The 16,860-nt window shown below is 48.5% G+C and overlaps 1 protein-coding gene across 2 annotated transcripts in view; it reads left to right on the top strand.

The window, feature by feature from the left end:
* CACNA1H (calcium voltage-gated channel subunit alpha1 H) overlaps positions 1–15,171 on the top strand; it is a 581,666-nt gene extending 566,495 nt beyond the window's left edge. For both annotated transcript variants that reach the window (XM_039490763.1, XM_039490762.1), the window contains exons 36-39: positions 969–1,124; positions 6,159–6,345; positions 10,544–10,722; positions 12,338–15,171. In XM_039490763.1, coding sequence (XP_039346697.1) covers positions 969–1,124; positions 6,159–6,345; positions 10,544–10,722; positions 12,338–13,528 — 1,713 coding nt within the window. In that variant the 3' untranslated portion in view covers positions 13,529–15,171. The remainder of the gene's footprint in view (positions 1–968; positions 1,125–6,158; positions 6,346–10,543; positions 10,723–12,337) is intronic.
* Positions 15,172–16,860: the final 1,689 nt, after the last annotated feature.

Genomic DNA, 16,860 nt, shown 5'->3' with positions numbered 1-16,860 from the left:
AGTTCCCACCGTGATCTATATCTCAGGTGTCTCGGGTTGGAACAGATGCCTCATGGAGTTCCTGCTCCAGGTACCTACAGGAATAGGCCAGAGGCCTATCTGAATCCAGGTCAAGAAGTTGCAAGCTAATGCTTTAACCCCCACCCATTACAGTCCTACGGAAACCCTAACTGGATTACCATGTCCATCGGGAGGGAAATTTGGCTCCCCGTCTAGCTAGGTTTTCTGACATTTAGTAACTTTGCCCTGGGCTGGGTTGCATGCACGCCTAGGAGATATGAAACCCCTGGGGCCGACGGTCCCATTCCCAATATCACGGAAGCCAGACTAGTGGCACATGGGATTAGACGTTTATAGTCCACTCTGGCTGCACTGGGGATACAACAGGGAAGGAATGATCCAAGGAGCCTCCTCAACCATCTTTGAGCCCCCAGGAAGAGCCCAGACACAGTATAGTTTGGAGTCAAGCCGCTGTTCCCTGCTAGAAATGCCCCTGGTGCTGGGCTGTCCAAACGTGGCAAGGGTGGTGAGAGCCCAGCCCTTCCGTGCGAGTTAGTGGAGTTGGCCAGGCAGTGCCTGCTCAAGGCTGGCTGAGCTGCTCCCCCAATGGGCATTATCTGGGGAGCCCCTGGAGGGAGCTGGAGGAGTCGGTCAGAGTTCCTCAAGGCGCTACAGGGCAAGGGGGTGTGGAGTTCTTAGGGTAACGAGGCAGGAGACTCTCACGCCTGGAGTGGCAGGGGTTTTTACGATGTCTGGGCGTGATGGGACGGATGCCTTTGCAAGAGGTAATAAGACACTCCAGTCTTTCTTCCCATTTGGACCCTTTTCTGCCTTCCTTTTCTCGTCCTTCCCGTTTCACACGGATGGGGCAGGAGTGGGGAGAGCGTGTGTGAGAGCAGGGTTGAAGTGTGAACCCCATCCTTGCCCCGCTACTGATACCTTTTATCTTCCTAATTTTGTCCCCGAAGGAGGCACTGAGCTGTGAGAATGTGTCTTTAGCCATCCCAGACTCAGACCCGCTGGAGGGCAGAGAGACTCCCAGGATGGAAAACACGTCCTTCCGCTCTGTTCCTCACCACCATGTCCTGACACCTTCCCACAAAACCCCAGGCCGCGAGTCAGAGGTGAATGAACGACGGGCCGTTGCTTCTGCGTTGTGCCATCATGCTTTAGTGCTGTGCAGCTGGCCGATGGTGTGTTCATGTCCGCCTAGCATTGTCCTCTTCCTGTCGCTTCACAGCTAGAACAGCCTGTTTCCGTCCTCTGTCTTCCATGCTGCCTTTGCATCTGCTGAAGCTGGGCACGTTCTAAATCGTTCAGCTGGGGCAGGCCAAGGAGCCTGCATGGATTGCGTGTGACATGCTCTTTTTAGCCAAGAAAGCCCTGCACTTATTAGACAGAGGGGTGGATAGATTGTTAAATAAACAGCGAGTCCTGCAAGTAACACTGTTATGTGTCTCACGCATGGAAAAGCTGCTCCCCACTGCCTCGATATAGGTGTGACATAGATCATCCACAGCTGTTAAAATTGGCTTTGATTTTTCAAGTCGTCAGCTGGTAATCTGTGGATATTCAACCTGGCAGGCAGTTTGTTTCCACTGTGTGGCTCACGTGAGAATATTTTCTTGGTTACGCTGGAGGGGGACAGCGGGTAGAGATTTCTATCGATTTCCTGCTTTTGGTTGAATGCCGAAATTGATTTTCTTGCAATTACTGGGAACTCCTTAAATCTGTGCTGAGAAGGTGGAACGGCACAACAAAAGCAACACATGGTACATAACAGTCTGGGCACTGGCATAGAAAAGTGACATGACAGAAAAACTCCACAACTACTCCATGGTTGGTTGGTTGCACCTCATCTTATGATGGGCTCTCAGCGGGTAACTGACAGTCTAGGAAATGGCCACGTTTCTATGTGTCATGGGGAAGTGACCCATGGACATCCCTGGGTGAGGTCATGCAACAAGAAAGGCAGGAGTGAGTCTATTGCGGTTGAGAGCCGTTCCTGTGTTTTGCAACTGAAATGACCTTTGTAGGATATAAGGGGGGGAGGTGTTTTCCCACACTGACCCTTCTTGCTTTGAATCGTCATTCAAATCAGTGCTCAGGCTGGGGCCTGTATCAGGTGAGAGCTCTTCTTAACCCCAAAGCAGGACTGGCTCTAGACCCCTTAAGCACCCATGACCAGGGACAGTGCTGTCTGCCAGCTGGCGAGGGGTCCCCAGGTTTAGTTGTAGGCCTTTGTTTTGTGCTGCTGCATCAATGTGCGACAGATGATACAGCATCACACCTGCTCTGCACGCTCTGTTCTGGATGCCAGTGGACTCCTAACTGAAGTTCAGTGTACTAATCATTGCTGGGCCAAGGTTACCTTAAACTCTGCCTCGCCATCTCCGACCCTCTGGCATCCTGGGAGTTGCTGATGCCAGGGTGATGGCAGGACATCTTTCTCGTGGGTCCTCCATCTCTGGAACTCCCTCCCACTGGAACCACACTGACGGGAATCGCTGTTTCAGAGAGAGTTACTCTTTGCCCAGACTTTCAGCTGATTGAGGGCTGTGAAATTCTGGGCTCTTCGCCAAATGGCCAGAACTACTTCTGTCAATCTTAAATCAGTAGGCTATTGGGTTTGCTCCTGTCATTTGGAAGTGTTAATCACTGGCCATGGAAAAGGGACCCAAACACCATTTGTAACGGGTGCCTTAGAATCGTGTGTGACAATTACCGTGTTGTGGCAGCCTTGCAACATGACAATGTTTTGAGACATAACACCACACGGCATGGGGAACCCCAAGTCTAGACTTGCATGGACCTCCCAAAATCAAGCCACCCTGGCCTCATTAGGGCCATGCTGTCTCTACGTTCGCTGCCCTACTGATGGTCTGTAATTAGAGTGACAAAAAAGGCATGCGGCAAACATCTCTGGAAATCTCTGGGCATCCCGTGGGTCAGTGGCATCTCCAGGCAAGTTCTGGGCTCAGACTGAGTTATTGATTGAGGGTGAGTTTTCAGTGGGTAAGGCAGGAAACAATCTGCATGAAGAGAAGCCACTCTGAGAAGCGTCTCTTGCTCTCGGCAGGGCTTCTGCTTCCTTGTCTCCTTTAACCTTGGCCACCTGGAAGCTAAGCTTTGATTTGCATCAAAGGGAGAATGCGGCAAGGGCATGTTGCAAAGAGAGGCAATAATTGACACGTTGAATGTGTGCCACAAGGAGCCGAGGGTTCCTGCTGCTGTGCGGATAAGGTCCTGGCCGGTCCTAGGGCAGACAGCTTGTTAACTCTGAGGAGAGTTAGAAAAAATGTCACCTTGTTCAGCTGTGAGAGTTTGAGATTTTTAAATGGCTCCCGGTTCTGGCATGTACAAGCAGGAGCATTTGTTTTTAGCTCTTGCTTTCCTCCTCCCTTCCTCACTGTGGAGCCTGGAGTTACTGTGTGGGAAGTGCCTGAACTAGCTCGGAGTGTGAGCTACGTTTGTTTAGTAGGACAAGTGAGAGAGAACAAAAAGAGCAAAAGCCACTTATGTGCTGTCCCCGGAGCCCCCCTGGGGAATTCTGCCATTGCTTGCTTGCAGGAACCGTGCTCCAAACTCCAGACCCACGTCTCCTGCCACAGCCTCCTTTGCTTATGGAGTATTTCTTTTTGTTTAAAAAAACATGGAGTCGGTTTAGGACTGGGGAAGAGTGCTAAGCTGACAGGGAGCCGGTGACGGGTAGGAAGAATGGGTGGGGCACACTGGTTACATTCCTGGCTCAACAGATTCCCTGTGGGACCCACGTAATCTACCCGCCCCTGCCGCTGCATGTGCAACTCACATTAATGTTCTTTACTTAAGGCTAGATTATACCTTTGTCTCCATTCAGAGCTCCAAGAAGTTATTTCACACACGTACACACAGAGACAGGCTCTTCCTGGGACAGCGCACCTGGACACTGCCCTGTCTCGTGAAGACACGGTGGCATGGATTTAAGCATGGGCTGTACAAGCTTGCTCAGAACCCGGGGCAGACAGCTAGTGCTAGTCAGTGCCAGGGTCTGGGCCACCCCATCTCCAGCTGGGATCGCTAGATGGAAGCTCGTGTGTGTGCCTACCTGAGCTGCAGTCACAGCTCAGACAGCAGGGTAGACATGCCTTAGGGTAAGCTCTTGGGGTGAAATCCTAACCCTATTGAAGTTGGTGGGAGTTGTGCTGTTAACTTCAATGGGGCCAGGAGTTCACCCTCGATCAGCACCAGAGACCTGATCCAAAGCCCATTGAAGTCAATGGAGGGACTGTGGTTGACTTCAGCGGGCACTGGATCAGACCCAGCGGAGTGCTAACTAGACACTTTCAAAACAAATATGTAGACAAAGGGAGCTTGTGTTCAAGTGTCATCGGATGTCACCATTTCTTAGAGTGGCATTACACCCTGGTTGGGCCAAAGTACATATCAGGTGTGTAAATTTAATATGTTCATATTTAAAACTTCCTTATAAATGGATCTCTTCTGTTCCCAATGAAAAGGTCACGCATTGGCCCAGTGCCCAATAGCCTCCGTTATTTCAGTCTTTTCTGTTAGGAAGTGTTCTTTGCAACCAATAGTCCATTTTAAAGAATTTTAAACAAGAGCTTAGCTTCTGTAGACAATATTGTGACCATTCCTCAGAAAATGGCTTCATGAGCCACTGTTTAAAACTATTGATAAAGGGAAACGACTCCTTTCTTGCAAGCACTTTTCTTCGTAAATGACCTTATGCATGCAGCTCAGGTGTTCACATGCTGTATTATTAACGACAATGACTCTGCTCTGGCCAAAATTGGCACAAACCTGATGCATTAACAGATTAGAACTGAAGGCCTGGGTTCCCTAGCGCTGTTGATCAAATCAGTATTTTGTTCCTGATGCCAGCTACCCATAAATAGGTGCTGCTTGAGTCACTATTCTCAGCCAAGTTCAACAGTGTAAAAGCACAGAAGTAAGCTGTCTCAAGGATTTGTCCTAAGAGGAGAAAAATTCATGAGCTGGGGATATGGAGAATACAGATTTAACCACATCCTCGATGACATGTGGACAATTCAGCTTTGAGACTTGAGCCCAGACTTTTCTAGCACGACTGAGGGAAACCCTACGGCCGGGAAGTAAAATGAATTAATTTAATATACATAACTGGGGAAATGTTTTCAATCAACCACTTGGAGGCTGACATTAAAGGAAAAGCGATTAGTTGTCATTAGTTGTCATGATTGTCATTAGTTGTATTTTAAATAACTAAATAAATGGTGAGGGAACATGTCTAGTAGTTAAAACAGAGAGTCAGAACTCCCACCTCCGACACTGACTCACTGTATGCTCCTGGGCAAGTCACATAAATTTGTCTCAGTTCTTCCCTCTGGGGGTGGCATAACAATTAGGTAAGTAAAGAAATTTAAGCCCCTTGGATAAAATTTGCTAAATAAGGACAGAGTACAAGTGGTGTTATATAAATACATATTTGCAATATCAAGCCGCGATCCTGCAATGTGTAGCAGAGTCACTGGGGCTCAGCATGGGCTGTAGGATACACATCACATAGGACTGAGGTCTTAGTGTATCTATAGGAGGTGGGCTATGTGTATTTATATGCATGATAGATGAATTACCAGAGACTTGTCACTGCTTGTCAGCATGGGTTTGAGTGTCTCTGAGTGGGAGCAGCCATTTTACCCAAATATCATCAGACCGGATCCGGAGCTGGGGTGTAGGTTAAGATGTAGGTAATGCTTATCACTGTGGGAATTCCTAGGAATTGCAGGACACTTTTCGAGTTATTATTGAATTAACCGCACAATAAAAGATTAGAACTTGTCCACTTGGAAAGCCTCTTTCTCATGCGTTCCCATGGAGATCTGTGTTTCCTGTGATGTCAGATGCGTGTCAAAGTGGTGGCTTCCTGGCTGATGGTTAATGGTTGTTTTGTTATATTTCAGACACATTTTGAGTGATTTACTTATCAATAGAGCCAGTGCTGAGTAAAGCCTCTTTCACGTCCCACTGGAGCTTTTTTTTACCCAGGGGCACCAGAGACATCAAGCGAGTGTGCCTAGGGTTTAAGCCTCAGGGCTGTTTCCAAGGATGACTAACAAAAAGGAGCTCACGGCCAGGGTGCAGAATAACCCGGTTTTCCTTCTCTTGCTAATTTGCAGGAAGGGGCTGCCTGCATGAGAGCAAAGAGAGCGCCTCAGAACTTCCTAACGGTTCGCAAGATCTCCGTGTCCCGGATGCACTCCTTGCCCAACGACAGCTACATGTTCCGCCCTGTGATGCCAGCCAAGGCCCCGTTCCCTCTCCATGAGGTGGAGATGGAGACCTATCCCTGCAAATCACAAAGAGGTACCACGGGGAGGGGATGCATTCGCTGTGCTCTTTGCTCCTCCTCATGTTGTATTTGCTAGGAACTGGGAGGATGTCAGGCAAACTATGCAAGGAACCAGAATCAGTTCATGCAGTGGTGTGATAGGAAGCCGAATAATGCAATCAGTACAGAATAAATCCTTTTTAACGTCATTTGCTACTAAATGTACTTTATTTTATGCAACTCTAGAATTTGCAGGGTGCTGTAGGATTTTGTATTTAAAATGCATAACTGCCTTGTTGAAGTTATCTGGAGGAAGCTGGAAGTTTGCGTGTCTAGATAGGGGACCAATGGGCACCAGAGAGGTTGCAGGGTGCAGGTTGTGTGTCATGGAATAGCATATTATCTGTATGCTTCTTCTAACATGATCAGCAGTGAAATAGTTAACAAGGGTGCCGTTTGTATTGCCATTATCAGTTTTCAGAGTCAACACAGTATTGAGATGAATGAGGCAGTTCCTGCCTCTCAGACCTATACTTTCAGACTGTCTGTAGACTCAGGAAGTTGTCACTCCACTAGATTACATTTAGGTCACGTTAGGAAGGTTTTTGTTATAAAGGCTAGAAACCATTTCCCCCCCTAGGAAAAACTGAGATTCCGTAGCACAGCTCTGTGATGAGAAGTTGTTTGTGTGGTAGATTCTATGGAATCAGAAGCTACACGGGGGTTCTGACAACACATTGAGACAACCACATCCAAATATTTTTGCCCTAAGATTCCATTTTCTCCCCAGTTATTCTTTGTCCTGCAGGTTGGTTTAAAGGGGGAATGGGAGTGAACATCTATCTCCCCAAAAACATGTGTATCTTGAATTATTGCTTTTTGGCTCCCAAGAACTGATCCAGACTGGCTTCCTCTGATGCAACAGTATTTTAATGCAAGAACGACATGGACAGATGGGTGGTGGGATTACCTGGTGGGCTGGCCAGGACTAGCTGATCTGTTCTGATTTCTCTGGGTAAAGTAACTCTCTGTTTGTTAAAAAGCTCTGGATACAGCTCAATGTTCTCTGCTCAGTATTTATGGTTGTTCCACCTGCCCTGGAAAGGCAAGTGCAAGAGCTTTGCTAAGCAAAGTGAGTGGTTGTTGGATTTCACTGCCGACTGACTGGGGCTGACTCGGCAATCTCTGACGCTGATGTGAACGAGGAAGAATTCCACTGGTTCAGTGAAAAACTGGCGTGAGGGGAGAATCTGGTCCACTATTTTGTAACCTTTTCCAGCTGGATTCCTCAGCAAATCACAAGAAATATCCCTACGCCTCACAGAAGGACTGTTTTCCCTCCTCCAGTGACTGAATCCTACCAGTGTCCCCTCATGCTGTTCTGATCAGCCTACTGGGGGCGTATGTTGGGATTAGTGTTTGTTTCATGCATTTTCGTGGTCTTAGGAAGCCAGTTATCAGACCAGAATCAGCGAGAGTTGCTCTTCTTCTAGTGGTTTGGTTACTAGATGGGGAAAATGCCATGAAGTGACCAGATCATGTGTTCTTTTGGCCACATAAACGGCTCCCTGACTCATTAAAAAAGCAAATGAAAAACACACAGATGCTGAGCGATTTTGGTTTTATTCAGCTCTCCAGAATACCGCAATTTAGGGCTTTCTTGGCCTCTCCTCTAGGAGAGCGAGTTGGGAAAATTTCCATCAGACGGCTAGCCCAAGAAAAGATGGTGGGGGAGGGGGAATGTTGTGAAAATGTTCGCTGTGTTTATCTGGTTTTCCCACCAGCTTCAAAAGCTCCGCCATAACGCTTGCTAAGAACGGAAAGATTGGTAATAGGGCGTCGGCCATCTCGTTGGAAAGGTGTTAGTGGCCAAGGTGCATCCCGAGTGGGTATTTATGGTCCCTATCCAAGAGGACTAGATTAGCAAGTGCAAACCAGAATTGAAGGGTATTGGCAAAGTTTTGTGGGATCCCAGGACGGGTCTAGCCAGAGGGGCTATGGGTCAGGACTTCCTTGCAGTTACAGAGCTGTGGAGGAGCGAAGGACTGTCATGGGAACGTCTGCCACATTCCAGAGCTGAGGAGCGCAAACAGCGCTATGCCTGGTTCTTTCAGTCCCTCTGATGATGAATAAAATTCATTAAAATATTCCGTGCATATTCTGGGAAAAGGTCCAACCCCCCACAAACAAAAGTGTCCAAAAAGCCCATTTTTCTCAACGCAATCAGCTAGCCGAGAGGCAACTGCAGACGGTCTAAATGGGTCTTGTCACAGGTCCAAGTTCACTGACCTCTGGGTGAGATTCCTTAGTGTGATGGATACTGTGCTTGTATGTGGAGCAGCAATGTAAAAACAGACATTGGCGCGTGCGCTAATGAGGAACAGTAAATCCTGCTGCCAAAAAGCAGGCGATTCTTAAAACAAACTGGGAAACTCTGGTAAAGCAGCAGAAGCTGAGAGGAGAAGGTTGCTTTGCAGAATGAGCTGGGGAAGCAGGAACTGTGAGTGGGAAACTAATGACTCGAGGTTGATCGCTGAGATTAGGGGGTCGCTTTTCAGAGGGAGTAGGTGCAGACAGAGAGAATATCTGCACATTCATCAAGGGCTACGGAGCCAGGCTCAGCAGTCTCTGTGCTGTTGATGTCATAGAGTTTTAGTCCAGAAGGGACCACTTGTCAGATCATCTAGTTCAGGGGTAGCCAACCTGAGCCTGAGAAGGAGCCAGAATTTACCAATGTACATTGCCCAAGAGCCACAGTAATACGGCAGCAGCCCCCCATCAGCTTCCCCCACCACCACTTCCAGCACCTCCCACCCACCGGCAGCCCCACTGATCAACGCCTCCCCCTCCCCTCCCCGCACCTCCTGATCAGCTGTTTGGTGGTGTGCAGGGGGCTCTGGCGGGGGGGAGGGAGGAGCGAGGGCGCGGCAGGCTCAGGGGAGGGGGCAGGAAGGGGTGGAGTGGGGGCAGGGCCTGTGGCAGAGCCAGGGGTTGAGCAGTGAGCAACCCCCCCCCACCCCGGCACATTGGAAAGTTGGCGCCTGTAGCTCCAGCCCCAGAGTCGGTGCCTGTACAAGGAGCCGCATATTAACTTCTGAAGCGCCGCACGTGGCTGCGGAGCCACCGATTGGCTACCCCGATCTAGTTTGACCTCCTGTATCTCAGAGGCCACTAAACATCACCAAGCCAACCACTGAATTAGACCAAAATGTTACAGCCCTCAGAGACTAAACTACTGTGTGTCACAGGCGGACGGACCGATGCCTGAATCCCCTGCGACGGTAGCAAATTGGTTCAGTGTGACCAGGATCAGCCACGCAGGATCTCCTGCATCAGTAACCATAGCAATAGATCATGTTTTGAGCTTATGTAACCGTTAGCTGAGGATCTCAAAGCTCTTCACTTACATTGGGTCTAAAGTCAATGGCAAAACTCTCATTGACTTCGCTAGGCACTGGATGGGACCATGAATTAAGCCCCGCTCTGGGCATTTAAGTGGTGGTGTCTCCAATTTACAGATGGTTAAGGGGCCGTAAGCAAGTCGTTGGCAGCCCAGGGAATAGAGCCCAGGTGCCCTGACTTACAGTATCCTGATTGAACCGCTAGTCTCCATCTGATCCAAATTCTGAACCTAGGCCGCTTCCCTATTCAGACCCAACCCACAGCCACATGGGGAGGTTGCAAGTATGGAGCTTCAGACCCCCTCTCCCTCTCCCTCCCAAATAAGCCCCTAGCATGTGAAGTGAAGAAGAGTCTCTGCTAACAGTTTAGGGCCTAGGACACCCCAGCTGAGCAGTATGCAATAGAGGGCAGGCCCACACATGAGACAGTTATCATTGGAAAAACCATCTGCACTTAGACTGGGGTCCTGGTCCATCACTAGGGCTTCTACATGCTACAGTAATACGAATAATGAACAATAATCACGAGCTTTTCACAGGCCCACCTAGGAGACGTGTTTATCCAGACGTGTTCTACAATTGCACTACACAAGTAGTGTGGTCTAGTGGTTAGAGCAGAATGCGAGTCAGGACCCCGAGGCTCTACTCCGACTGCCTGGGAGATATTGTGTGGCTTGATTTGGCTTGTCACTGAATTAACTTTTGTTTCCTTACCCCACATCTGTGTGCTTTGAAATCCTTGGAGCCTGGTTCTGCAGCGAATGCTCTCACAAACCCACACGTTACAACTCTTGTCCGGCAGCCGTGGCTAGTGTTCTCTCTCCTTCTGTAGGGTCCGTCACCTCCATCCGTTCCCAGCCCGTGGAAACATGCTCCTCTCTGAGAGTCCCAAGGGAGTCGCTTCAGGTGACTGCTGTATCTTCTCACCGCGACAGCTGTGACGCATGGAAGATCCTTCGTTCACAGTCCACGTCGCGATCTCCCAGCCTCAACAGGCTGCTGTGTAGACAGGTAGGAGGCAATGAACTCTCCTCTCCCATCAGACTTTTTCCGTCCTCCCTCCCCTTCATCATCTCTCTGGCTCTCTCTTCTTTTGAGTGGCAGCGTTGTAAAACAAGAACAAATGGAGTTTCCCAAAGGCTGTGAGCAGACCAGGGTAGGACAGAGTAGCTATTTGAGCACAATATAATCCTGGCGACATTTCCTATCAGTTTGGATGCCTTTATGATTTTGTATTTTTCAAATCAATTTCCAGTCTCTGTGTGTACTGAATCTGACATATTCAGGGCACCGACAGATTCCAATTTCAGATCGGCCATGTCGGAGAGGCTGGGTTGAATGGGCATTTGAGGAACGTGCTTCCATGTTGTGCAAAGCTTCTGTTAACCCCCCATTAGTCAAAATAATTGCGGAGGTTGTTTGTTGGGCCATCTCCAGGCCTCAGATGCACACTGATAGTTCTAGCCGAAGTCACGTACCTGTGGCCCGCACTCTGAGAACAGAGCTTGCAGTGACTGATTTAGAGCAGAATGTTTCTAATTCAGGTGCCGTATGGCTAAATACACTTGGGTGACATAAAGTCAGTCAGCTGGTTTCCCGTTTTGCATGCAAGAGGCCTAATGGGCTCACTCTGACATGATTGGGATTGTATTAGTCAAAGCTGCTGGTGTTTTACTCGAGGCGTTGCCTTTCAGTATTTGCTAATGGTGGTGCCACAAAAGACTACTGACTCTGTATAAGAACATAAGAACGGCCACACTGGGTCAGACCAATGATCCAGCTAGCCCAGTATCCTGTCTTCCGACAGTGACCAGTGCCAGGTGCTTCAGAGCAAATGAACAGAACAGGGCAATTGTCGAGAGAACCATCTCCTGTTGTCCAGTCCCAGCTTCGGGCAGTTGGAAGTTTAGGGACACTCAGAGCATGGGGTTGCATCCCTCACCATCTTGGCTATAGCCACTGATGAACCTATCCTCCGTGAACTGATCTAATTCTTTTTTGAACCCAGTTAGACTTTTGGCCTTCACAGCATCCCCTGGCAACGAGTTCCACAGGTTGACTGTGTGTTGTGTGAAGAAGTAATATTACCCATATTAGAACAGAGACCGATGTTCCATCTGGTTTGGTACCTTAGCTCTGACAGTGGCCAAGCGCAGATGCTTCAAACCCAAGCTATGTAACTTGCATAATGTACCAAATAGTGCAATATTGTCCTCTGAAGAGAAATTCCTTCCTGACCCCCAGCTGACTCTGGTGCCTGTAGCATGAGAGTTGATAGCGTGTATTGGTACAGGACTTTATGCTGAGTTACAGATAAAACAGGAAGGCTTAGAAGGCCTGGGAAGATCAGAGGCCTGCACATACAGGCAAGGCTGGAATATACCTGAGATATGACCTACCCACCGTGGGTCTGTCTGTTAGCCCAGTTGTTACCACGTTATACCAAATGAACCTCCACTAATGATAATTAGTCAGTGTGGCAGCTGCGGTGATGTTACCAGTTCTGAAACTCACTGGGCATAGGCTGATTCTGTCACATGCCACGTCCACGGCTAAAAGCGTGTCTTGTTAGCGCCCCTGAGAGACCTTTGTGCTCTTGTCCCATCTGTCTCTGCTTGCATTGCAGGAGGCCATTAGAACGGATTCCTTGGATGGGCAGAATACAGATTCCAAGGACAGTCTGCAAGCTGAGTCCAGCGAGAGCCTGCAGGCGAAGAAGCAGTCCCAGAGCAGCTTAGGTCCAGCTTTGCTCCATCCGAGCCCACTCTCCCAGCCGGGCACTCCCCCGCATTCCCCGACGTCATCCTCACACCATCGACGCTCGAGCGTTCGTACCCGCAAGCACACTTACAGCCAGCACAGTATTCCGAGCAGGCCTTCCAGTCAAAACAGCAACCCAGCCAGCCCCGAGAACTCTCTGTTTGAATCCTCAGACCTGGCTGACGAAGAAGTCAGCCACATAAACAGCTCGGTGAAAGATTGGCAAGAGCAGCCAGAAATCAGGACTCGCTCGCTCTCTCCTTTCATCTCCCCGGCTTCATCTCTAGCCCCCCTCAAGAACTGCAGCACAGCCAGCCTGGCCGGGAGCAACGGCAGAGAGAGAGACCTGAAGAAGTTTTACAGTGTTGATACGAAAGGGTTCCTGGACAAGCCCAACTGGGCAGACGACCAAAGGAGGCACTCCATCGAGATCTGCCCTTCCATTGACAATGGAGATGGTAGCTTGGAACAGCCTGCGGAAGGGAAGCAAAGGTCTCCTGTCCACGTTCAGTCTGAGTCGGAGTATATCCACGGGGCTCGGAGGAAGAAGAAGATGAGCCCACCTTGCATTTCTATAGATCCTCCCATGGAGGATGAAAGCAGCACGGCTTCACGTACCAAAGCCTCGGAGAACAGCATGCTGAGGAGAAGGACCCCGTCGTGCGAATCCACCGCGTACAGGGACTCCTTGGACCTGGCCGACAATCAGCCCGGGGAACAGGCCTCTAAAACAGAACGGCGGGTCCAGCCCACGTGTCGAGGGGAGCACCTGACAATCCCAAACTTCTCCTTCGAGCAGTCCGACCCCAGCTCCTCGAGCAGCCTCTCGGATCTCCTTTCAGATAGCGGCCAGGGCACGCCCTCCAGCGTGGTGTCCGGGGACTCCCGGCCAGACACCGCAGCGCTAGAACTGAAAAAGCTGGAGCACTTAAAAACTCAGTGCAACAACCCTGAGAAAAACAAAGAGCTTCTAGGCGTTACTAAGAGCCCCATAAGGCGGCACGGACTGGTCCCTATGACTGTCGCAACAGATGAAGACATAGACGAACCAGTATAGCTTTGTAGGGGCGGGAGAGGGAAGTCTCAAGGGCTTGACACCGATGTGGTTTTGAATCAGCACCCCTGTGTGGAAGGGACTGCAAAGCCACATGTTCGTGGCTGATTTTTCCCCCCCAGTCACTTGTTCCTAAGCGCTGTTGGGGGATGGGTTTGCAAAAAGTAATACAGAAATGACACAAGGTGCAGAGCGGGGGAGGGGGATATGCAAACGTGTTTCTTTTCTAAAGGGAAGATGGAGTTGCTTTTTTTTTTTTTCCCAGGTGGCCTCAATCACATTGATTTGGGTTCGGGCTGTGTTCGTTTGTTTTGTTTTTGTTTTTTAAACGTTCTCGACTTTTAAACCGGCACCATTTATCGTGCGGAGACGCCGCAGTATGCAGATGTGCCCAGGAGACGGGAGCTGTACATTGTCTGTCTACCGGCAGTGATATAAATAGAAATAATGTATTTGTGAGATACAAAAGCTACAAAAAAACCACAAAAAAAATACCCACAAAAAACTCTCTCTTCATAATGCACATATTTTTATAGGGAAGCGATACTGTTTTTTGCATTACGTCCGACTCCCCAAACAGGAGGTGTTTTCTTGGGTTTTATGTGGAAGCAATTATTAAGGCTGTTTTTTTCCCCAAATGTTTCTCTCCTTTCTTTGCTTTCATTCTTCTTTTCTCTCCTTCCTCTTTTCTCCCTCCACAATCATCCTGCTGGCTTCTATTCACAGCTGATGCTTTTCTGAAGTCTCTCTTTCTTTCCATTTATTTTACTTTGGTACTTTAGAGGATGTCCTCTCTAAAGAAAAAAAAAACCAAATCACTACTGAATTGTAGCCAGTGCAATAATAAGTTATTCATTCTTGTCTGTACAAACTGTCCTTTTTTATTTTTATTTTTTTGCTTTTACTGAATTCAGGTTAAATGTTGCAATAATCTGAACTAATGTGCACAAGCAAAGCTTCTTGAGTTTAAAAAAGAAAAAGGAAAAAAAAGAAATTTACAGAGAGATAAAGGAAAAAAGAAAACAAATAAATAGTAAATTATTTAAGAAATGTATTTTGTTTACTGCAGTCAAAGTAAATTATTGATACAGTATGTAAAGGTTTTAAGAGTTGTCTTAGATAATGTTCTTTGTAAGCATTTAAGCTAATGATTTGTTTTCTTCATAGCGTGATGCCTTTGAAAAGAAGGTGAGATCAGTAATTGTATCATTTGCACTCTTTGTGTTCCTTTTCCCTACACACACGCACACAGAGCCACACAAGCCCACTAGCACTCTCAATCCATGTGGAAAGGCCTCTTTTCACTAGCAGCATCGGATCAACATGAAGCCACTAGCAGAATTAAAGTCATTTATTAACACCCCCAACTTGTATTTTTATTTTTCCTTTTTTAATCTTTCCTCCCCCACTCTCCATCCCAACCCCCTTTCTCCATGCGACGGCTCCACCAATGGAAAGCTGCTGCTGCTTAATGAAAACAATAAACCACGCGAACACCACGCGAGGGTGTGAGGTAAAATCGAGCGCCAGGCGGCCGCGACGGTGACAGCAGCAGCAAAATAATAATTCTCTCTCTTTTTTTTTTCCGTTCCATGCCGCCTCATATTTATGCATTCACGTATATCTTCTGTTATTTATGCATTCATTACTCAGAAAAAATGTATCTTGTTTCACATGTATTAAACTGTATAAACTGGACGCGTGGCTTGACTTTCTGCTACACGGTCAGAATTAGCTGTTCTGCAAAATCCGGAGATGTGCCAGTCCTGCAACCCTCACTCCAGTGAGTAGTCCTGTTGACCTCCTTATCAATGAAGATTGTGGGACAGTGGTGGCTGAAGACACAGCTGCCCCCCTGCTTGTGTCCGGATCCCCATCTCTCCGGTTCCCAAATTTTTGCCAGCACAACCCCATTTGGATGAAGTATTTCCTGGGAACCCCAGACTGCATGAAGAATGCCGTTTGGAAGAACAAAACGGCATCCTCCGTGTCTAGTGACCTCGCATGCACCCTACGTGCTAGGTCACACTGTGCGATGCAAAATGGCATCCTCCTTGTCTAGTGACCTCGCACGCACCCTGCATGTGAGGTCACGGGGTGCAAAACAAAATGGCATCCTCCAGACAGGAGGGATCGCTGCCACCCCATCTGCTGATGGCACTACCCCATTTGGGGTCATGACCCACAATTTGGGAACCATTGCTCTATAATAGGAGTGTCTTTCCCAGCATGCCTTTCAGTTTGGCAGCTCCAAGCAGCTGCGGCTCAAAAGGGCCCATTTTACCAGTGGCAGCTGCCTCCATCCAGAACCTGTCACATTTCCTTTTTCTTCTGGCTGAGAAGATGGCATGTTTGCACAGGACTGCTAACTAGGGTCTACTCATGTGAGTAAGGTTTGCAGGACCCGGTTCCAAATTGCCTTTCCCCCGGCTATCACTGGCATCAAGTATTCTTAAACCAGTTCCAAGCTGCACTCATCTATAGCAATGCTGAACCAGTGCGCAAATCCCTTACCTAGCGGGAGGAGCCTTTCCATATGTTCCGGCGCCTCCGTGCCATCATTACACGTAGGCTGCCTCCGAGCACCTGTGTTGTGTAATTAAAAAGCAGTTAGGATTAGTGTAAATAATGAACCCAGCTCAGCGGGATGGCGAGGACTTCCAAAAATGCACCATAAAAGTAATTATTAATAGCACTTTGGGGACAGTGACACACTCCCTTGATTGCAAATTAACCAACAGACTGGAAAAGCAAAAGCTCTCTGTTCTGAAGTGAATTCAGCTTTAAGGCAAACGCCACATCCCGGTATATCCCATTTTTTTCCCCTCCAAACAGCTGTGCATTACAGCATTTGGCTGTAATGATTGGGCTTCGTTGTAAAAGAGAATATTCCCCCTCTGACACTCCCCCTAAAAACAAATGTGAGGAAAGACTATCCCCCCCCCTTGTGTTGTCTGTGGATTTGTAATTACAGCTCTGCATCATTAGAAGACTAAGAGGTTTGCTCGTCAAACAAGGCAAACGGGTCAATTCCCCACACTGCTCGTGTTCTGGCATGACAGCTGACACCTGAGCGCCGCGGGGCCAGATTCTGCTGCGGTGTGGCAGCCGCTACTGCTGAGACCAACCCATGTGTGACAGGCAGGAGGGGAAACGGGGGGATGTGGAGGGAGGAGGAGAAAAGGAGGAGGACTGGGGAGGGCGACTAATGGATGGGGAAGTGGGATCTGGGGGGAACTGACAGATTTGGCTACAGGGGGAGCTATTGGGAGCACCCACATTTCAGATTTTATACACATTTCATGGCAAGTTCACATATTGCTGCGAAGTTTCCT

The sequence above is a fragment of the Mauremys reevesii genome, linkage group 10 (assembly GCF_016161935.1).
Source record: "Mauremys reevesii isolate NIE-2019 linkage group 10, ASM1616193v1, whole genome shotgun sequence".
In the NCBI taxonomy this organism is placed as follows: domain Eukaryota; kingdom Metazoa; phylum Chordata; order Testudines; family Geoemydidae; genus Mauremys; species Mauremys reevesii.
The sequence above is the reverse complement of the archived record's forward strand: the minus strand, read 5'-3'. Positions and strand labels throughout refer to the sequence as shown.